This window comes from Schistocerca piceifrons, chromosome 2, assembly GCF_021461385.2.
Source record: "Schistocerca piceifrons isolate TAMUIC-IGC-003096 chromosome 2, iqSchPice1.1, whole genome shotgun sequence".
Classification (NCBI taxonomy): domain Eukaryota; kingdom Metazoa; phylum Arthropoda; class Insecta; order Orthoptera; family Acrididae; genus Schistocerca; species Schistocerca piceifrons.
In genome coordinates this window covers 476,553,982-476,578,141 of record NC_060139.1, presented here as the reverse complement: position 1 = coordinate 476,578,141, position 24,160 = coordinate 476,553,982, and the positions used below count along the sequence as shown (strand labels likewise).

The following is a 24,160-nucleotide window of genomic DNA, read 5'->3' as shown; positions in this document are numbered from 1 at the left end:
AGTAAATCTATTTGAAACTTACACATCAGGAGAGGTATCTGTGGAGAGACCAGACAAATATATGGTTCTTGGCTATCAGCAGCAGTATCTGGCTGTGTAACATTAGACAGCAGGGCCTTGCTACATTGTTACTTTGGATGGCTGAAAGTGAGAGGAAACTACAGCTGCTATATCTCCCATGTGTCTGCTGTATAGCTTAATAATGATTGCATCCTCTTGGTTAAAATATTCTGGAGTCAAAATAGTTCTCCATTCAGATCTCCAGCGAGGTACTACCCTGGAAGATGTTTTCATCACAAAAAACAAAACTGGCATCCTATGGGTTGGAATGTGAGATCCATTAACTGGGTAGGGAAGTTACAGAATTTAAAAAGAGAAATGGATAGATTGAAGTTAGATGTAGTGGGAATTTGAGAGGTGCAGTGGCAAGAACAACAGGGCTTCTAGTCTGGGGATTATAGAGTTATAATCACAAAATTGAATAGGATTAATGCTGGATTAGGTCTAAAAATAAACAAGAAAATAGGATTGCAGGTAAGTTGTTATGAACAATGCCGTTATTGTAGCCAAGATAGACAAAACCCAATGCCTACCACAGTAGCACAAGTTTATGTGGCAACTAGCCTTGTAGGTGATGAAGAGATGGAAAGAATGTGTGATGAATAAAGAGAATTGCTCAGATAGTTAAAGGAGATGAAAATTTAATTGTGATTGGTCATTGGAATTTGGTAGTAGAAAAAGGAAGAGATGGAAAAATAGGAGAACATCGGTTGGGGGGGGGGGGGGGGGGGGGGGGGAAGGAATTAAAGAGGAAGCTGCCTGGTAGAATTTCGCATCAAGCATAATTTAACCATCGCTAACACTTGGCTTAAGAATGCTGAAAGAGGGTTGTATATGTGGAGCAGGCATAGGGACTCTGGAAGGTTTCAGATACATTGTGTAAGAGGTTCCTTGAGAAAAATTTATTTTTACATATTCTGACTAATCAGAATTGCAGACTGCTTTATTGATAGAGTTCGAAACCAGATTTTAAACTGTAAAGTGCTTGCAGGTGCAGATTTGGGCTCAATCATAATTTATTGGTTATTAACTGTAGAGTAAAACAGACGGAACATGGATAAACTGTAAGAACCATATGTTGTTGAGAGTTTCAGAGGAAGCATTAGGCAATATTGAACTTGAAACAGGTAAAGGACTACAGTAAAGGACAAATGGGTAGGTTTGAGAAATGAAATGGTGAAGACAGCAAAGGTTCATGTAGGTAAAAACAAATTTCAGTGGAAATCCTTGGATAATACAGAAGATACTGACTTTAATTGGTGAAAGGAGAAAATACAAAAATGCATCAGATAAAAACAGGTTAAATGGAATTCAAATGTCTAAACAGTGAAATAGCAAAATGGCTAGGCAGGAATGGCTAGAGCACAAATAATTTAAGGCTATAGGAACATACATGGAGGAAGGTAGATACCACAAATAGGAATATTAAAGAGGTCTTTGGAGATAAGTGAAGCAGCTCTATGATTATCAGGAGCTCAGAATGCAAACAAATACTGAACAAAGAAGGGAAAACTAAAAGGCGAAAGGAATGTATAGTGTGTCTGTACAGGGACGACAAACTTGAGGTCAACATTACTGCATTTCCCCGGGTGCAAGATGACCCCCCCCCCCCCCTCTCCTCCCCCTTTTTTTAAGAGGCTTCTCGAGAAAAATTTATTTTTACATATTATGACTAATCAGAATTGGGTCATTCCATGACAATTCAACCAATTTGAGAAAATGTTCCATCTTATAGTCTCAGATTTGGCTGAAATTTAGCACACCAATGCTACCAAGAGTGGAACACTCATGTACAAAATTTTAAGTTCCCCTACCAATTAGTTCCAGAATTATGTCTTGTGAAAGAAGGTGGCGTGACCCGGAAATTGCAACCTGCATCTGGCAATCTGTCTTCAGACCCAACTTCAGGTCTTCATAACTTTGGAACTATTCCACACAGTGAAATTTTTACAACCCAGTAACATCCACTTAGAGAATACACTCTATCAATCAAAACACCAACAACATATTTCTGAGGGAAAATAAAAAATTCCAAAATGTGATTAAAAAAATTTAATGCATTAAAAGGTACATGTTGTAGGTGCCCTCTATGCCAAATATAATTCACTCAAAAAGGGTATAATTTTTTGTGGTAAGCTTAATGTGGTCTAAACACACACAGGACTCATCATGCCCATATCAATCACAGAAACAGAGTTACATGCACACGAAAATACAAAAATTTGAGAAATTTCCTGAAAAACATGGATTTTCTAAGTGTGCTAGCACAAAAGGGGCAAGTGATATCCAAGCCAAACACTGCATAAGTAGACCATAATATAATATGTGGCAAAATTTCAACTTGTTATTGCAAGGCATTTGTGTATAATAAAAGTTGACAGAGATGTATTTGGTTACGTTTCTTTTAACACGATTTAGCAAGTAATAGTGATGATGCAGACAGCTTGTTTCAGATAAAGCTGCGGCAGTTGTTGGGAACCATTAGGCAACAGAAAGTTAAACAATGCTAGTTTTCAGGGACAATATGAGTCATTGTTAGGCAGGAACAACAATGAAAACAAGTAACAATTACAGGTTACTCATGTTTTTAAGATTCTAGTTCAGACTGGTCAGTACTGTTGTGGAAAGTCAGTATGGAGGCAGAAGAGTGTACTAGTGGTGCTTTTGTTCAAACAAGTTACAGTATTGGTAGAACATCTGAATGTCATAAAACAACATATGGAACAAAATGTGGCATTCGCTTTGTACTGTATGATATGGGTGAATCGGACCAAGATTTGTTGCTATGGATATCCGGTGTGCACCCTGTGGGCACAAGAAGTGCAGTTCCAGGAAACTTTAGTGTTTGTTTTCATCACATATAAGTGTTTCTGGATAAGTATTCTTTCCTACAAAGAAGTTGTTTTGATCCATTTTGGATTCATAAGAAGACAGTGAAGTGTAGCCTCAGAGAAATTGATATAAAATCAGCACTGTAAGTGAATCAGTGCATGGGACTTACATGAAATCAGGACAAAAGTTATGTTCCAGGTTTGTTACACTGCTAAAAAATGAAGAATATTCTGATAATTTACATGACAGTGACGAAGAGTATCAGCCACCTACAACCGAAGCAGACGAGCAATTAAATACTTCAGTGACTGCTCTTGGTTTGTCTCCCATGAAGACACACAAAGTTGGGAAAAGAGACAGGCTCAGCTATGGTAGAAGAAAACTACAAGAAGCTCAAATGGAATTAAAAACACAAAATAGCTGACACACTAATGGTGGAAGAGGAACTATCTGCTCCAAAGGAACAGAAATCATACCAGAAATGCTCTGATTTGGACAAAATTGTGCATGATTTGAAAGAAAAATGTGCCACATCTACACGCCAGAAAAAAGAAGCTATTCTTACCCTTGCACCTTCCAGCTGGTCTATTGACTACACTGCAAAGGAATTCAATGTTTCTACATATATGGTAAAGCAAGCTAGGATAATAAAAGCAACCCAAGAAGTGCTTCCACAACTTCAGCAGGCTCAGGGTAAGCAATTGAGTTCAGAAGTAAAGGTGCTAGTGTCGGAGTTTTATGAAAATAATGACTACAGCCGAATAATGCCTGGAAAAAAAGACTATGTAACAGTGAGAATGGGAAATGTACGTGTACAGATGCAAAAAAGACTGTTGCTATGCAACATATCAGAACTATATGTAGAATTCAAGGAAAAGTATCCCAATACCAAAGTAGGTTTATCATCTTTTTTCAATATTCGGCGAAAATGGGTTGTGTCTGTAAGTGCAAGGGGCACACACAATGTTTGTGTATGTGAGACCCATCAAATTGCTAAGCTGATGTTTGCTGCTATAAAGGATTCTGGTCTGGATTACAAAGATGCAATGAAGCTGCTAGTGTGTGACATCAGTTCACACCAGTGCATGATACACGGGTGTGAAAAGTGTCCTGGTAAGGCAAATCTTGTGGAACACATGAATAACAAACTGTATGGTGAACTCCTTATGGATGACGATGAACTTGTTTCTTATAAACAATGGACACACATGGATCGCACAAGTCTTGAAACAAAGCAAAGTACAGTGGAAGATTTTGTTGAAATGTGTTGTCAAAAAATGTACAAACTGACCACACACAGCTCCACAGCAACAGCACAATCGGCTTATCTCCAGTTTTGTAAGGATAATTTGAAACAAGATGAAATTATAGTAATACTAGACTTTTCTGAAAATTATGCATTTATAGTTCAAGATGCCCTCCAAGGATATCATTGGGACAACAGTCAAGCAACTCTCCAGCCATTTGCGATTTACTATAGAGGTGAATCAGGTGATGTGTCTGTCATGAACCTGTGCGTTTTTAGTGACTGTTTAATTTGTGATGCCATTGCAGTTCATGCTCACATTCACACAGTCATAGCACATGTGAAAAACAAGCTGCCTCACATACACTTTGCAAAATACTTCAGTGATGGGGCAGCTAGTCAGTATAAAAACTGTAAAAATCTGATCAATTTATGCATGCATTGCCATGATTTTCAAGATTCACGCAGAATGGAATTTTTTCGCAACATGTCATGGTAAAAATGTGCTACCATTAAGCGCGTGGCATCACAAGCTAGTCTGCAGCACCATACAGAAGGTCACATTCTAACACCTCTTCAATTATTTACCTGGGTACAGAAAAATATCTCTGGCATACTATCATTCTTTGTTTCGAAAGATGAGGTGAAATCAGTCGAAGAGTTGCTAAAAAGCAGATTAGAACATGTTAAAACTGTTGCAGGCACAAGGAGCAATCATCACTTCTCTCCAGCGGACTCTGACAATGTGCATATGAGCAGACTGTCCGGTTATAACTATAGGTTCATGCACAACCTGTGTCTTCAGAGTGTGTCTGACTCAGGATTCAGAAGCAAAAACAGCGACATACAACCAGGTTGCTATGTTATTGCTGTTTATGATGACAAATGGTACTTAGGATGTGGTGCAGAGTGCCGTGAAGCAGAAGGTGATGTATTTGTGAACTTCATGGCACCAGCAGGACTGGCAAGATCATTTCATTGGCCACGTTTGGCAGACAGGTGTTGGATTCCTTTTGAACATATTCTTATGACAGTTCCAGTTCCTACGACAGTGTCAGGAAGACAGTACAATTTGCCACTCAATGTACAGAGTACAGTAGCTAAAGTGTGGGAGAACTTCTGTTCGAAGCACAATCGACTGGTTTTTAGCAGTCAAGGTGCAAACATTAATGATAGGTTGTGTTAATCTGTCTATATGTGTTGCTTAGTGATTAAACAGTTGTGGGAGAGGATAAGAGGAGGCAGAACAGTTTACAATATCTTTTTACAAAATTGTGTTGTGGAACAGTGGCCACATCACCAGATACATCTGTCAACTTCCATTTTACACAAATGTCTTACAATAATATGCAATAACTTGCAATAACATGCTGAATTGGATACCACTTGTCCCTTTATGCTACGCACTTCAAAAATCCATGTTTTTCAGGGAATTTTGAAATTTTTGTATTTTCATGTGCATGTGCATGTAACTCAGTTTTTGTGACTGATATGGGCATGATGAGTTCTGTGTGTGTTTAGGCCACATTAAGCTTACCACAAAAAAAAATTATACCCTTTTGAGTGAATTATATTTGGCATAGAGGGTACCTACAATACGTACCTTTTAACATATTACATTTTTTTAATCACATTTTGGAATTTTTTATTTTCCTTTAGATATATGTTGTTGGTGTTTTGATTCATGGAGTAACACCTCTAAATGGATGTTACTGGGTTGTAAAAATTTCAGTGGACTGTGTGGAATAGTTCCAAAGTTATTAAGACCTGAAGTTGGGTCTGAAGATAGATTGCCAGATGCGGGTTGCAATTTCCGGGTCACGCCACCTTCTTTCACAAGTCATAATTCTGGAACTAATTGGCAGGGGGAAACTAATACTTTGTACACGACTGTTCACACATTGTAGAATTAATGTACTGAATTTCAGTCAAATCTGAGACTATGAGCTGGAGCCCCTGGTTGAACTGACATGGAATGACCTGCTTTATCGACAAAAAGTATCTGCCAAACAGTTAACATTGTGCCCATTCTAAATTCATGCCATTATTGATTTTATACTCTTTGGTAATACTAGGGGAGATAAAATAAACAAAAAGAAATGATGTACATTAATTTTTCGACTGTTTTCTTTTTCTACTTTGTAGCTTACTGACCTTGTAGTCTGTGGTATCGCTGTTTTTAATCATCATCATTGTCATCCAGCTGTGAAATTTATATCTTTGTTGTCACAAATATTTGGTTGTTTGTTCTAAATATGTTGCTATTTGTGAGGTTGTCGTTGTGGTGGGACCTGAGAACACAGTTTTTCTTTTCCTTTTTTTTTTTTCTTTTTTCCTGATACATGTCAGGTTTTGCTTCTATACTGATGTAAGAATGTTACAGTATCTCTGGTTTCCAAACATATCGCCTGTCTAGCCACTTTTTTATTGGCTGTATAGAGCTAGCCAACACACCCCTTTCATTCCTGTCATATGTCATGGGGAGCGTTGCATCAAGAAACACCTAAGTACGCCACTGGCCCATATGTAGACGTTCACCGTCTCTCGCAGAAATAAATACTACTGTTGAGTGTTTGTCCAATTTAAAGTCAGTTCGATTTCGACTAACAAATGGATTCACGCAAACTGCAGTTTAAATGTTGTAGCTGTTCAATAACAAGCCAAAACACATGGTATAGATTCCCATGGTTGGCAACATGGTAAGTCACAGCTGCCCTCATATCCTCAGGAAATGTCACGCAGAAATAATCTGTTTCATCAACATAATATTTTTTGTTTACCTAGTTTCTGTAGTCAGGTAATCTTATTTATCTCTTCTGATACGGTAATTTACACTTATTTGGGTTTTACCAAATCACAGGAATTACTTCGTAGATACTGTAATCACCTTGGGCGATAGTACAGCAAGTACTCACTCAGATCTTTTTCATTGTTGGCTTGTGTTGCTTGGGGCAACATGGTATTTTTTCCTCTTGTTTTCTTCAAAATTTCTTGTAAAATCACAAATGCTCTCTCCTTTCCGCACCTCCAATTCATGTCCGGCACCAGGAGGCAAATGAGGTGTTGTGGTGTTACTGCGTGGTGTTGTGCACTTCTAGTATAACTAAACTACATTTCAGCTCTCTCAAACATCTTTTGTCATCCTTAAAGGATAAGAGTGGAGCATGATATTCCGAAGAATCTCATGTTACGCTACAATTCGGAAGTACTGTCATACTGTCATAGATGAGGGGGACAGGTTTGATATGCAGTTCCCAATTTCAATTAAATATTGCTCGTACCACATAATTTTACATGCACGTACATTTTCAAGTATAATGTTTTTACAATTACAATTATTTTTAGTTTACATTATTTCTTATTACATTATAATTCATGATAAATTGAAATTATAAGGGCATTTTAGGATAAACCACTGCTTGACTCGCCTTTTAAAAGCATCCCCTGTCATATCTTAACTTAATTTGGTAACAAGTTATTAAAAACAGTTCATTTTAACGTAGTGGCTTTTTGCTGTTAAAGTTGATCTGTTAACCATATGGAAGTCTGTTCTATGCCTTGTTTCATAGTTGTGAATATCCATGTTTCTTTTTGTGATCTTAGTGTCTTCTTTCACTAGCAATATAATTTCTAGTATATACATGGCATAAACTGTGAGAATATTGTGTCTAATGAATACGGGTTTGCAAGAAGTTCCTGGTTTTACTTTTGCTATGATCCTCAAGGCTCACTTCTGCAGTATGAAAACCTTTTTCATATTAGTTTGGCATGTCCCACGCCACAGTACTAGTCTATAACAAAGGGAATGGTACACTAATCCATAATATATAGCCCTTAGGGTTTCAGAATTAAGATATAATGATAATCTTCTTAATACACATGACTGGGTGTTATTTTTTTACAGACATAATCAGCTTGCTGCTTCCATGAAAGTCTATCATCTATGCATAAAGTCAAGAATTTACAATGTGTACAGGTTTTTGGTAGAATTTCATCAATCACAGTACTTTGTCTGTTTGGACCACTTTGTTTAAAATGAATCATGGTAATTTTTTCTATGTTTACTCTTAGGTTGTCTCTCTCAAAGTGAGCTCTTGCCTTTTCAATAAAGTTATGTATCTCTTCAACTAGGCTGGGCTCACTGTCGGCACAGCAGACCCTTGATGTATCGTCTGCATACACAGTGATCAATTGCCTATTGTCAAGACAACTTTGGAAATCATTTACATAGCATGTGAATAGGGCTGGACCTGAAATGGAGGCCTGAGGAACACCAAAATGTGTATTTCTTTTACGGGACCTTCTTCTCCCCAGTATTTCTCCATTAGAGTATATAATCTCTGTGCACAGCTGTCTACGCTTTAAATATGTTTCTAGCAATTGCATGTTTTCCAATGACACCACTCTTCACAATTTTTGATAAGAGCACGTCATGATGTACTCTATCAAAAGCTCTTGAGAGGTCCACAAATACTCCTGCTGCTTGGGGTTTTTGATTTATTTTTTCAAGTACGTGATGGACAAATTGTACTGCTGCTGACATGGTACTTCGACCTCTTCTGAAACCATGCTGGAAATCACCTAATATGTCAGCATTATTGCAATGTTACAGGATTTTTTGTGTTATTTTCTCTATCAGTTTGCTTAAAGTTGAGATTAGGGCTACTCAATGGCCCATGAATATCCAGTGACACGGGGGAACTCACTTCCCTTGTTGATTAATTTATTACACTGGCTACTTTTGGGTATGTGCAGCATGACTTCAGTGCAGATGTATTCACAGCTTTGGAAAACTTCATGACAAGTGTTCAAACAATGGAAAATCCAGGATGGAATAATCACAAAATTATGAAAAGTATAGACTGCTACTCGCTATATAATGGAGATGCTGAGTCGCAGATAGGTACGACAAAAGACGGGCAAACAAATAAACTTTCGGCCGAGAAGACCATCATCGGAATTAGACAATCCAAAAAAACACACACACGCGCACACACACACACACACACACACACACACACACACACACACACACACACACAGAGTCTCTAGCTGCCATGGTCAGTCTGTCTCACAGCGATTCAGCATCTCCACTATATGGTGAGTAGCAGTCCATACTTTTCACAATATTTTTGTTACAAGTGGTGGTGTTTATGATTTTTTTTATTTTATTTTGTGGATGTATGCTGAATTCTGCAAGTATTTCATCAGGTTATTCAGATTTTTTGAAGACATTACCATAACTATTAATGTTTCATGTAATTTTTAGACAAATAACTAAGTCCATCTTAATCATTTTCATTGTAATTCTTGGGTTTTGTTATCTGTCTTCTGTTAGATTTTTGATAATTAGAATTTGTTTCTTTGCAGATTTACTCACAAGGCATACAATTTCTACGTCTTTCCAAAGCCACCTGATCAGCGAGGCACAGAAAAATGTTTTAAAAGCCAAGTATCAAGTATTCACTTCCTTGTTGAAAATGGCTTTGATTTCAACAAGCTTTACAGAGATGGTGAGAAAATACTTTGGTTCTACTATTGGTATGACTGGTATATTGATTCAACCGCCTTTTCCTGCTGCCACTTAATTTATTTATCGCAGATGTGTTTCACCTTTTTCTTGTTTTAAGGCATCGTTGGTGGGATCTATAACGATAAAGTTTTGTTAGTTTTAGATTATTAAACAGCTCACGCTGTGATTTTTTATGTAAAAAAGTAATTGCAATTTGCTGATCTTTGTTTCCTCTCGTCTGGTCTGGAGGTCGCACTACCACTTTATTACTGACATATAAGCACAACTTTGCATTCTAACCTTCTTCACACTGTTCACCATGTTTCTCTTTCTTTTTGTGATGTACTGTTGTTCTTTTGCCACTCAATATAACTATTTTGTTGCACACTACTTTTCACAATGTAAATATTGGCGACTCCATTATTTATTTCGTCCTCTTTGGAACATTTACCTACTTGTTGCAAACCTAATGAAGTATATTATGTCAAGACTAACTTCTATTCATGATGTTTATTCCTTGTGTGTGTATGAGAGAGAGAGAGAGAGAGAGAGAGAGAGAGAGAGAGAGAGAGAGAGAGAGAGGGGTTGGTGGTTTGAATTTTATATTGTAGTACTAGCTGTTAGCGAGTGATTGAAAGCTTTGGTAACACCTGATTTGACTTTTCGTTTCATTATTCTGTGGAGGGCTTCATGGATAAGTTAGTGTAAAGATGTTGGGTGCTATTATTATTGTTATATTGGACAGTATTATTATATTATTCCTCTTTGGGAGCGTTATTCTATTATTTTATCTGTTAGTGTAAATAATGAATTGATTGTCGTGTGTACTTGATCATTCAACAGGGTTTTCCTTTCTGCCTTGGGTTTCTGTATGTAGTAACTTTGTTGCAGGGTCAGGTGGTGTTTTTTTGTTGTTGATTCTAATTATTTTCGTGTCATCTTCTGTAGTGGTTGGTTTGAGGTGTTCTGCTAATGTCAAGTGGTTTGTTTCATATTTCCAGGCTCTCATGTGTTCTTCATTTGTGGCATCAAATCCAGAATATGATAACCAGTATAAAAACATAGCAATGCAAAACAACAAGAACACACAATCTACAACACTCAGAAAACTTAGGAGAAAACTTCAAAATGATGATGTCACCATTTCTAAAGCACACAAGAGGAACACAGTGGTATTGATAAACAAAGAACAATACATAGAAAAAACACAAGAATTCATCTCACAAAATAACATTACAAAATTAAAATCAGACCCAACTGACAGATTCCAGACAAAAGTAAAAAACACTGAAAAATATTGACATCATACTGGATGACACACAGAAAAGGAAGTTGATACAGATCAATCCCACAGCACCTGTCCTCTGAAGCCAACAAAAAGTCCACAAACCGAATCTTCCTGTGGGGCCAATATTGGATTTCAGAAAATCCCCCACTTAGAAGCTTGCAGGATACATGTTAAAATTACTGTCAGAAAATTTTGAAGTACAAGAAGACAGAACCATTAAAAACACTACACAGCTAATACAACAAATAAAATACATAAAAATCCCAGACACAGCAACACTCCTCTCATTTGATATAGGAAGCATGTATTCCAACATGCCAGTAACAGAAACAATAGAAATCATAGATAAGTACCATAAAAATTAGTCAACTCCCCGATGAACAGATTAAGGAAATACGCACATTAATAAATCTCATAAAGAACAAAATTACTTCCAATCCAATAATGAATTTTATTTACAAGAAGATGGATTACCAATGGGGTCCCCAGTTTCAGGAGCCTTAGCAAATATTTTTGTAAACCACGTTCAACACATCATTTTCACAATAACAGTAGCAAAAGAATACAACATGTTATATTGGTTCAGGTATATGGGTGACATCCTTTGCTTAATAGATGAACCACAAACAAAAATTGAAAAACTACACAATGGCATCAACAAGATACCTAAAAATATAAAATTCACAATTGAAAGAACAGAACAACCAAATTAGCTTTCTGGATAGAACAATCAAAAAACAAAACAGTAAGCGTATGTTTGAAATTTACTGCAAAGCCACAGCAATGGACACACTCACAAAAGCAAGCAGCACCTCAACACATGCTCCATAGACTCAACAAAGTGCCACCCACCAAAGAAAGCTACCATAAAGAACCGGACATAATGCAGATAGCACAAAATAATGGTTATAATAATAACATAGTCACAAAGCTAAACAACAAAATTAAAAGTAAAATAAGATCAGAAAGCTCCAAACCACAGACAACAACACAACAGAACCAAACACAAACATGCAGTCCCATAACAACTAAACGGGATAATCAGAAAAGGATGAAAGAAAACACAGGGTGGTACACAGTGACAAACAAACACAAACTCACTCATAAAATCACCAACATTTTCAAAAGACAGACAATTCTGTACAAAAATACCCCCCTAAAACTGACAAAAAACAGAGACATATACCAGAAAGCAGGTATATATCAACTACAGTGTAACACTTGTGAAGGCAGATACATAACAGGTAGAACATTTGATGTCAGATACAAAGAACACATGAGAGCCTGGAAAGATGGGACAAACCACTCAACATTTGCAGAACACCTAAGAGAACATGACCACAAACCAACCACTAGAGAAGATGACATGAAAATAATTAGAATCAACAATAAAAAGCACCTCCTAACCCTGCAACAAAATTACTACATACAGGAAAACCCTGTTGAATGATCAAGTACACATGCCAATCAATTCATTATTTACACTAATAGATAAAATAATCCATGAACCCCTCCGCAGAATATTTAAATGAAAAGTCAAATCAGCTGTCACCAGGTAGTATAATGCCACACAATTCAAACCACCAACCTACCCCCCCCCCCCCCCCCCAAAAAAAAAGGACACTCTTCAGCTCTCTCTCTCTCTCTCTCTCTCTCTCTCTCACTCTCTCATACACACACAAGGTATAAACATCATGAACAGAAGTTAGTCTTGAACAAATACTTCGTTAGGTTGGCAGCAAGTAGGTAAACATGCCAAAGAGGAGGAAACACGTAATGGAGTAGAAATATTTACATTGTGAAAAGCAGTGTGCAATGAAATAGTTATATCGAGTGGCAAAAGAACAACAGTACATCACAAAAAGAAAGAGAAACATGATGAACTGTGTGAAGAAGGTCAGAACACAAAGTTGTGTTTATATGTCAGTAATAAAGTGTCCGCAGCCCGTGGTCTTGCGGTAGCGTTCTCGCTTCCCGCGCACGGGGTCCCGGATTCGATTTCCGGCGGGGTCAGGGATTTTCTCTGCCTCGTGATGACTGGGTGTTGTGTGTTCATCATCATCATCATCATTGACTCGCAAGTCGCTGAAGTGGCGTCAACCAAAAAAAAAAAAAAAAAAAAAAAAAAAAAAAAAAAAAAAAAAAAAAAAAAAAAAAGAAAAAAAAAAAAAAAAAAAAAAAAAAAAAAAAAAAGACGACTTGCAATACGGCGACCGAACTTCCCCGCATGGGGCCTCACGGCCAACAATGCCATACGATCATTTCATTTTCAGTAATAAAGTGGTAGTGCGACCTCCAGACCAGATGAGAGGAAACGAAGATCAGCAAATTGTAATTACTTTTTTACATAAAAAATCATGATGTGAACTGTTTAATAATCTAAAACTAACAAAACTGTATCGTTATAGATCCCACTGATGATGCCTTAGAACAAGAAAAAGGCGAAACGCATCTGGGATAAATAAATTGAGTGGCAGCAGGAAAAGGCAGCTTTATTTACGAACCAATATTTACAGACTTACAGATCTAGGATGACAAGAATGGGACAGGTAGTCAGCTGTGGACATATAGTCAGAACCATCCTGGCATTTGCGTGAATAATTTAGGGAAACCACAGAAAATTTTAATTTGGATAACTGGCTAGAGGTTGGAGTCTCCACCCTCCCAAATACTACAAGGCCACTCTGTTTCAAACAGGGCTACCTCATTCGGTTTACCTCTTGTGTACAATACTGTTTTACAAATAAAACAGAGGAACATCCAGGATGGAATAATGACAATATTATGAAAAGGACAGGAAATTCTGTTGCAGATAGGCATGAAGAACATACTGTTCTACAGAGCTTTCGGCCAAACAGGCCTTCATCAAAATTAGACAAAACACACACACACACACACACACACACACACACACTCATGCAAATGCAACTCACACACACCACCACAGTCTCTTGGCTTTGTGTGGCTGTCTTTTTGTTGTGCCCATCTCTTACTAGCATCTCTTCTATATGGTGTTTTGCAAATAAGTGCCGGCCGGGGTGGCCGAGCGGTTCTAGGCGCTACAGTCTGGAAGCGCGCGAGCACTACGGTCGCAGGTTCGAATCCTGCCTCGGGCATGGATGTGTGTGATGTCCTTAGGTTAGTTAGGTTTAAGTACTTCTAAGTTCTAGGAGACTGATGACCTTAGAAGTTAAGTCCCATAGTGCTCAGATCCATTTGAACCATTTTTTTTTTGCAAATAAGTTATTAAATAATGATAGAAGGCTAATAGCACATTATTCTTTCATTTCTCACACCCAGTCACTGCCCACATGACACAAACTGTACACACATTGTTTTACAACACTACTCACTATCAGGTGATATTAGGACCATTTTGTGCACCACAACTTCCCTTTGCTAGCCTTAAAAAACGAGTCAGCTTCATTCTGTAAAGAATGAGATGCTTAGCCCCTAAAGAAGATAAGGTGTTCTACATTGCATAGCTTTGGAAGTATGATGTTTTAGAAAAGGAAAAAAAAGAAGGGAAAAAATATGATGTGAAAGTGCTATGTGGAATGTTAGATGTTTTATATTATTATTATTATTATTATTATTATTATTAGTATTACCTTTTTTGCCCCTACTCTGTGTGTTTTTTTTAATAAGTTTGGTTTAGCAGTTTTTTTAATTTCCTTTGTTGGTACAGTTTTATCACTTGGAGGGAAATGGTGTTTTGTGTTTTATTTTTTATGTTTATTCTTCTTGGTAAATGTAAGTTCAGTTGAAATCTTGTTCCATGGTCATGGGCAGAGCCGTTCCTGCAGTAATTACGAATGTTATTTTGGATGTGTACAACTGTTTGGTAAATGTATTCACATGTTGCATTTAAAATTCCCAGTGGTTTGAACAGATCTTTACAGTGAGCTTGATTAGCATTTTTGGTTATTATTCTTATGGCTCTTTTTTTGCAGTGTGGCTGTTGAGTTCATGTTTTGTCCATTTGATCCCCAGAAAAGAATGCCATTGCTAGAAATTGATTGTGTACATATGAATAGCATGAAACTAAAAGACACTGCTCAGTTGCAATTGTAATGGAAAAATAAGGCAGTCGACGCGAAGTGCTCCGGGCCAAGCCAATACGTGACGAAGTGGCCCAACCATGATCTTTTCTTGTGCCACTGATAACTCAGTCTCATCTTTTTGCGTGTATTTCCATGTACTGTATTCAGCAACAGTATCAAACACCTGAGTCTCAAAGAATACACTTGGTCATAATCAAGGAAACATTGCACATTTCCGGCTATTGAACTCTTATTGGCTGGCAACTTTTTAAGTCACCCAATAGCCAGTGCAGCCACCACACCACACCACACTAACACATGTAAAATGAGTTTGTCTACTGGATGTGTGGAGAGGGCGAGTGGCCTTTTAGCAACAGAAGTCCATACAGGGTAAAGCATTTTGTGAAATGCTGAAAATATACTTTTCATGCAGATGATATGCTGTGACAGAGGTGTCACATGGAAATAGAACAGGGGTTTTGCAGTAGCATGCTTTAAAGCCTTTTGTTCAAATCTGACATGATACAGTTGCAGCAACTGCATAGACTACTCACGTGTATACTTTGCACCACACACACCACACACTTTACATCAAAAAGATTGGCAGCAATGATAAAGGGCAATGAAGCACCTGTGGCACTTGAGCTTTCTTTCAAATTTCATTTTACACAGTGTACAGAAATTCACTGAGCCAACTTCTAATAAGCTTGTAACATCAGTTGGGGAAGCAATCTCTCTTTTTCTCATCTCTGTTTCTTTCATCAAGCTTAAAATAACACTTTAACAGTGGCGAGCATACAAAGTGTGGCTCATAAGAAACACATTAAACGATAACAGCGATTGTGACTAAGTATGTCATTACGCACATGCCCACATTTATGCTTATGGTTTAACCTCTTAGGTGCTGTGATGTTTATGATTTAATTTTGCATCTTCATCAATTTTTGATTTTTTCTGGGGAGCACAAAGGATGATCTCTCAAAAATGCTTGTTTTTAACGTATAATTTGTGGTCGTGGCATGTCAAAAAAAACAGCTCGATTACCTTGTACCCAGACACCAGTTTTAATTTTTGATGAGTTTCTTACTTTCTGCTAATCTGTGATTTTTTAAGAACTGATGAAATTCATTACCACAAATTGTTGCACAAACATTGTATTGTACATTTAATTTCCTTCGCTTTATACGGAGTATTGTAGGGGATTGTGATTTTTAATCATATATTATGTCAGTTATGTGTGTTTTTGCTCACATTTTGGGGGTTTTAACATTTTCTTCGATTCTGCATTTTCCTCAATTTTGCGGCTTTAGAGTCTAGACCATATGAAAACTGAAAAAATAGGGATTTCACTGTATTAATGTGTTTTGATTCTGCTAAGTGTTTTTGTTGTACTAGGTATTTGAGGTACGTGTTATCTCTACTCTTCATACCCTGTCTGCCAGGTATGATTGGAACCAGTTACTAGCTACACCTTTTATTCTTAATGTTCCTGGCTTATTTAGAAGAATCTTATGGTCAACAGTATCAAAAGCCGTAGAAATATCTAAAAAGTTTGCCTGTGACACATACCTTTTGTGGCAGTTTTGCGTATCATCAACATGGACAAATGCAATGAATATGGACGATATGATACTCTATGGTATTCTGCGGTTTGAATTCACTCTGTTATTTAGCAATTGCATTGATTTGATTTTGTAAATGATACTGACAATATTATACACATGTATAATGCATTATTCATACTACAACTTCTCCCGGATAATTATTTTGTTCAAATTGCACAAGAATTCCACCTGACGTAGTGTAATAATGTTGACTGTAAGTTGTGTTCATATCACTAAAATTACAGATCGTACATCAGAGCTTTTATAATTTTTGTCTTCGATGGATTTAATTATTCTTGGCAAATTGATCATGAAAAGGAACCGCAGAATACCACCCGCACACAACACTGACGTATGCTACCAGAAATATTTTTCTCAGTGGTTCGTGCGTAGTTTAATTTTGGCCTCATACATCAGCAATGAAATCTTGTTCAACAATAAATACCATCAGCACTGTTCTTAGAAAATGCAGTCTGATTTGATTAATTTTTTCTTTTATAGATAGAGTTCAGTACCACCAGTGTACAGTTATTTCTTACACATCGGAATATTGTTTGCAGTTTCAAGTAATTTAAATTTGCCGCTGAGAAAAAAGTTAAGATGGCGGCCAACAAAAGATAGAGGATTTCTTTTTTAATTAAGATTTTCCTTTGCTCAATAAATAATTAATCATGTAAATTGATTCCACCAAAAAAATTATTAATACTGTTTTGCAAATTAGTTCACAAACCCTTGATATTTCAACCAGAAGTACAGACGAAGTTGCTGTATAATCGCAACTAACAATAGCTGCGCTTCTTGCAGCTATGATAAAATATTAATACAAAATTATAATTAAAAGAGGAAGAGATTTTCCAATAATTAATCATAAATAGTTTTAACGCATTTGGCTCTATTTGTTTTTACCAGCAAATGAACATCAAAGTACAATAATTTTACGTTAAATTTTTTCATTCAACAGACCTCGAATCTATTCGCGTCTTGCGTCGGCAATGTATGTTAGAAGAAGACAACAAAAGGGTACAAAAGAAAAGAAAAGAATGACATAGATTAACAAAGAATGTGAGACAAATATTGTCTCTGTTTTACATGATTATCATCTTTTTAAGAAATAATTACATAATTGATTGAATATTATTGAGTTACGTAATTTTCCACACATTCATATTCCACTCGTAACAAAAAAAAAAAAATGTATAGTGGATGTTATACTTTGTCAAGAGTATCGAGTTCCACTTTTGTGAATTCTACTATGGTTAATTCTGCACTTCCATCACTTTTGAATGCAAACTGTGATTCACTGAAAAGGTCGTATTTGTCCAAGGAACTCCTTAATATGTCTGTCATTATTATGTTATTGTTGTTATTATTAGTAGAAGGATGACAGCAGGGAAATATAGTGGTAATTTTCTATGCCTTCTACATTGCCTTTCTTTAGCAGAGGTACGACTCTTGATTGTTTTAATTATTCTGGAAATTTTCATCATGTGAAGGTTTCGTTTATTATGTTTGGTAAAGGAGATTGTATACTCTCTCTGCATCGTTTCAGCACACACATTGGTACTTCATCTTAAGCCTAAAGACTTAAGGACATGCAAAACCCTGAAGGATATTTATGAGGGTGCTACTAGTTTCATTTTATTATTTCTGTTTGTAGACAGTGGTGAAAAGAAAAGCAATAAATTGTGAGATATATTTCAACTATCACATGGTTATCGTCCGTGCATATAACAAAATTAGTCCGAAGTGTCATGTGGTGAACAATACTAATTGGCGTAGAGCATACGAGAGTCTAACATGAAAATTGTCCATGTTAAATTCCTGTACGTCCTACATTAAGCAATATTGTTTTATTATGTGATACTTTGGACTGATGTGAGATGTTGCTATATACACTGAAGATGCCTGTGTGATAGTTGAAATTTACATCTGTTGTAATAAAACAACGAATCTTGTGATTGATTGCTGTTCTTTTTTTCATTGCCTGTATTCAACAGTTGCTGCACACAATGGGATCATATGGATTCCAGTTTAATTTATGTCGCCACACAAAATTATGTTCACATTTGTACTTGCGATTTTGGCTAGAACTTCTGTTACTTTATTGAAGAAAGTGTTCACAGTACCACTGCGAGATTGATACAGACACAAAATGACAAATTTCTTGATGTTATCAAGTCTTGTTAATTCAGTAACTGATATTTTGTAGTGTTTGCCTTTTTCTAATATAAATGCATGATCGTCTGCCTGTGGAAGTACGAGTCTGTACTTTCATACAGTGATTTTAGTTCTATATCAGCATCTCTACACCAGTTACCAGCAATGCAACTAGTTTGCAGTTCAAAGATCAGAGCTCAGCTTCAGATAGCGGTATTTTATTTTCTATTGTTTGTGTATTTTGATAAAGGTTTGTAAAGTCTATGAAATGCGACATGTTTTTTCCAACGGTTTGTTTTCTTTCTGACATGTATATTTGTCATTGGATGTGTTAGAATTATTTTTGAGTGATTATTTCAGAATTTTTTAAACTGCTGGAGATACTCTTTAGGCAGGGGAATCAGTTGTGTGCATTTATCATAAAAGAAGATCTACTTCACCTACTCGTGACAACAAATATTTTTTGACTATGTGTGGTCCAAGACCACCTATACTTTCACTAGTCAGTTGTACCAGTCTTCCCTTCGGATCATTCCATGTCAAGTATCCAGGCCGTGACACCCATTATCTAGTTGTGAACTGAGATTTTGTGTACTGTTTTTGTACCTAATATCATGAACTTTTGCCAAATTTTATTGCTTTATATACATTCTGTTGGTAGCAATTGCTGAAAGTTTGTTGCAGTGTGTTACTTCAAAACAAACGGCAAAAATTTGAAAACTGGCTGCAGTTTTTAAACAAAAAATGGTATGCTGACAGTTTTTTCCCTGAATATCCTTCCAGACATGTAATTTCTGTAAACATGTTGAGATTGTCCAATTAAATTTTTATAAATTAATTTTATTGTTAAATTAGAAAAAAATATTTTGGGCTATTGCTCCCTCTGGAAAACACTGAAAAAATTAAAGTGATCTACAAATAATAAAGTTTCATCACACACAAAATCAGTTTTGAGAAATGAATGGCACTGGGGAAAAAACATAAGTACACATAACAATATCTAGATTGAACAAAAATTGCAAAATATGAAATAAAAAAAAATTATACATTATAAAATATAGGGCATCTTGTACATTACATGACATATGAACTTAGTATAAAAATACATAGCGTTTTGTTTATAATATTTAAGCATTTTGTCCCCCCCATGAACCATGGACCTTGCCGTTGGTGGGGAGGCTTGCGTGCCTCAGCGATACAGATAGCCGTACCGTAGGTGCAACCACAACGGAGGGGTATCTGTTGAGAGGCCAGACAAACGTGTGGTTCCTGAAGAGGGGCAGCAGCCTTTTCAGTAGTTGCAAGGGCAACAGTCTGGATGATTGACTGATCTGGCCTTGTAACAATAACCAAAACGGCCTTGCTGTGCTGGTACTGCGAACGGCTGAAAGCAAGGGGAAACTACAGCTGTAATTTTTCCCGAGGGCATGCAGCTTTACTGTATGATTACATGATGATGGCGTCCTCTTGGGTAAAATATTCCGGAGGTAAAATAGTCCCCCATTCGGATCTCCGGGCGGGGACTACTCAGGAGGATGTTGTTATCAGGAGAAAGAAAACTGGCATTCTACGGATCGGAGCGTGGAATGTCAGATCCCTTAATCGGGCAGGTAGGTTAGAAAATTTAAAAAGGGAAATGGATAGGTTGAAGTTAGATATAGTGGGAATTAGTGAAGTTCGGTGGCAGGAGGAACAAGACTTCTGGTCAGGTGACTACAGGGTTATAAACACAAAATCAAATAGGGGTAATGCAGGAGTAGGTTTAATAATGAATAGGAAAATAGGAATGCGGGTAAGCTACTACAAACAGCATAGTGAACGCATTATTGTGGCCAAGATAGATACGAAGCCCACACCTACTACAGTAGTACAAGTTTATATGCCAACTAGCTCTGCAGATGACGAAGAAATTGAAGAAATGTATGATGAAATAAAAGAAATTATTCAGATTGTGAAGGGAGACGAAAATTTAATAGTCATGGGTGACTGGAATTCGAGTGTAGGAAAAGGGAGAGAAGGAAACATAGTAGGTGAATATGGATTGGGGGACAGAAATGAAAGAGGAAGCCGCCTGGTAGAATTTTGCACAGAGCACAACATAATCATAACTAACACTTGGTTTAAGAATCATGAAAGAAGGTTGTATACATGGAAGAACCCTGGAGATACTAAAAGGTATCAGATAGATTATATAATGGTAAGACAGAGATTTAGGAACCAGGTTTTAAATTGTAAGACATTTCCAGGGGCAGATATGGACTCTGACCACAATCTATTGGTTATGACCTGTAGATTAAAACTGAAGAAACTGCAAAAAGGTGGGAATTTAAGGAGATGGGGCCTGGATAAACTAAAAGAACCAGAGGTTGTACAGAGATTCAGGGAGAGCATAAGGGAGCAATTGACTGGAATGGGGGAAATAAATACAGTAGATGAAGAATGGGTAGCTTTGAGGGATGAAGTAGTGAAGGCAGCAGAGGATCAAGTAGGTATAAAGACGAGGGCTAGTAGAAATCCTTGGGTAACAGAAGAAATATTGAATTTAATTGATGAAAGGAGAAAATATAAAAATGCAGTAAGTGACACAGGCAAAAAGGAATACAAACGTCTCAAAAATGAGATCGACAGGAAGTGCAAAATGGCTAAGCAGGAATGGCTAGAGGACAAATGTAAGGATGTAGAGGCCTATCTCACTAGGGGTAAGATAGATACCGCCTACAGGAAAATTAAAGAGACCTTTGGAGATAAGAGAACGACTTGTATGAATATCAAGAGTTCAGATGGAAACCCAGTTCTAAGCAAAGAAGGGAAAGCAGAAAGGTGGAAGGAGTATATAGAGGGTCTATACAAGGGCGATGTACTTGAGGACAATATTATGGAAATGGAAAAGGATGTAGATGAAGATGAAATTGGAGATACGATACTGCGTGAAGAGTTTGACAGAGCACTGAAAGACCTGAGTCGAAACAAGGCCTCCGGAGTAGACAATATTCCATTGGAACTACTGACGGCCGTGGGAGAGCCAGTCCTGACAAAACTCTACCATCTGGTGAGCAAGATGTATGAAACAGGCGAAATACCCTCAGACTTCAAGAAGAATATAATAATTCCAATCCCAAAGAAAGCAGGTGTTGACAGATGTGAAAATTACCGAACTATCAGCTTAATAAGTCACAGCTGCAAAATACTAACACGAATTCTTTACAGACGAATGGAAAAACTAGTAGAAGCCAACCTCGGGGAAGATCAGTTTGGATTCCGTAGAAACACTGGAACACGTGAGGCAATACTGACCTTACGACTTATCTTAGAAGAAAGATTAAGGAAAGGCAAACCTACGTTTCTAGCATTTGTAGACTTAGAGAAAGCTTTTGACAATGTTGACTGGAATACTCTCTTTCAAATTCTAAAGGTGGCAGGGGTAAAATACAGGGAGCGAAAGGCTATTTACAATTTGTACAGAAACCAGATGGCAGTTATAGGAGTCGAGGGACATGAAAGGGAAGCAGTGGTTGGGAAGGGAGTAAGACAGGGTTGTAGCCTGTCCCCGATGTTGTTCAATCTGTATATTGAGCAAGCAGTAAAGGAAACGAAAGAAAAATTCGGAGTAGGTATTAAAATTCATGGATAAGAAATAAAAACTTTGAGGTTCGCCGATGACATTGTAATTCTGTCAGAGACAGCAAAGGACTTGGAAGAGCAGTTGAATGGAATGGACAGTGTCTTGAAAGGAGGATATAAGATGAACATCAACAAAAGCAAAACAAGGATAATGGAATGTAGTCTAATTAAGTCGGGTGATGCTGAGGGAATTAGATTAGGAAATGAGGCACTTAAAGTAGTAAAGGAGTTTTGCTATTTGGGGAGCAAAATAACTGATGATGGTCGAAGTAGAGAGGATATAAAATGTAGGCTGGCAATGGCAAGGAAAGCGTTTCTGAAGAAGAGAAATTTGTTAACATCCAGTATTGATTTAAGTGTCAGGAAGTCATTTCTGAAAGTATTCGTATGGAGTGTAGCCATGTATGGAAGTGAAACATGGACGATAAATAGTTTGGACAAGAAGAGAATAGAAGCTTTCGAAATGTGGTGCTACAGAAGAATGCTGAAGATTAGATGGGTAGATCACATAACTAATGAGGAAGTATTGAATAGGATTGGGGAGAAGAGAAGTTTGTGGCACAACTTGACCAGAAGAAGGGATCGGTTGGTAGGACATGTTCTGAGGCATCAAGGGATCACCAATTTAGTATTGGAGGGCAGCGTGGAGGGTAAAAATCGTAGGGGGAGACCAAGAGATGAATACACTAAGCAGATTCAGAAGGATGTAGGTTGCAGTAGGTATTGGGAGATGAAAAAGCTTGCACAGGATAGAGTAGCATGGAGAGCTGCATCAAACCAGTCTCAGGACTGAAGACCACAACAACAAGCATTTTGTCAAAAGCCAATATTGTCAATACTGCTCAAAATGCTGGTGCTGCAATCTGCATTCAGGTTGATTCAGAACTACACATGTGACAAGGCATTTTGATGCTTAGATAATATTTTTTTGTATGAGAACCACTTTTCTTCCACCAATTTTTTTGCTCAGAGAATAAGTACGGCCTGTTGCTGTCGTGGTATCAATCAATTTCATACAGAATATGAGAGAAAGAAACCTCACAAACATCATTATCAGGTTAATAGAAGGACAGCGGTGGTCCATGAGGATGCATGAGCCTTACTGTAACATCTCCTTCACAATTCACCTTCTCAACAATTCTCAAATACCAAGAAGAGTCATATCCACATGCAACATAGCAGTTGGGATGCACAGTGCATTCTGCCACTAGTGGCGGAAGTGCATCTGAGAAATTGTGCATGATACTAAAATCCATATCAGAGCTCAGCCTTTTTGCTCCATTTTTGGTTGGTGATATTGGTACAGTATGATGCACAGATCGTGTTCCAGGAATTGTTTTTGCACTTGTGAAGTTCTGAGAAAGATAATGTCGGACGTGTACCATTTCATCTTTTGAAACAAAGAAAATTGAAATGCCTTGCAGATTCTCACGACAGAATTCAAATATCTGTGAAGCTGTAATTATTTGATCTTTATAAACTCTTTGCAAACTTGTTTTTGTGACAAGTCCATTAACAGTGCCATCACAGGGAGATTTGCCACAGCTGGTAGCATAAAAGGACCAGCTGCACTTCATGTTGAAGTCTTGTTCATGGTAGCAGATATTTCTGAAATTTGAAATATTCAACATACGCAAGATGAATTTCAGGAAATTCACACTTTAAAAAATTCGATTCAGTCTTCTGAGTCTGGTACACCAAGGCAACATCATGTTCTAGACCATCAGAAACAATACAAATACTTTTTGCAAGCAACTGTTTGTCCTTTTTGTAATATATATGGACAGTATGAAGAGT

At 37.2% G+C, this 24,160-nt stretch overlaps 1 protein-coding gene across 2 annotated transcripts in view; it reads left to right on the top strand.

The window, feature by feature from the left end:
- Positions 1-24,160, top strand: part of LOC124777982 (poly(A)-specific ribonuclease PARN-like) — a 269,719-nt gene that overhangs the window by 21,466 nt on the left and 224,093 nt on the right. For both annotated transcript variants that reach the window (XM_047253551.1, XM_047253550.1), the window contains exon 3: positions 9,509-9,651. In XM_047253551.1, the coding sequence (XP_047109507.1) occupies positions 9,509-9,651 (143 nt within the window). The remainder of the gene's footprint in view (positions 1-9,508; positions 9,652-24,160) is intronic.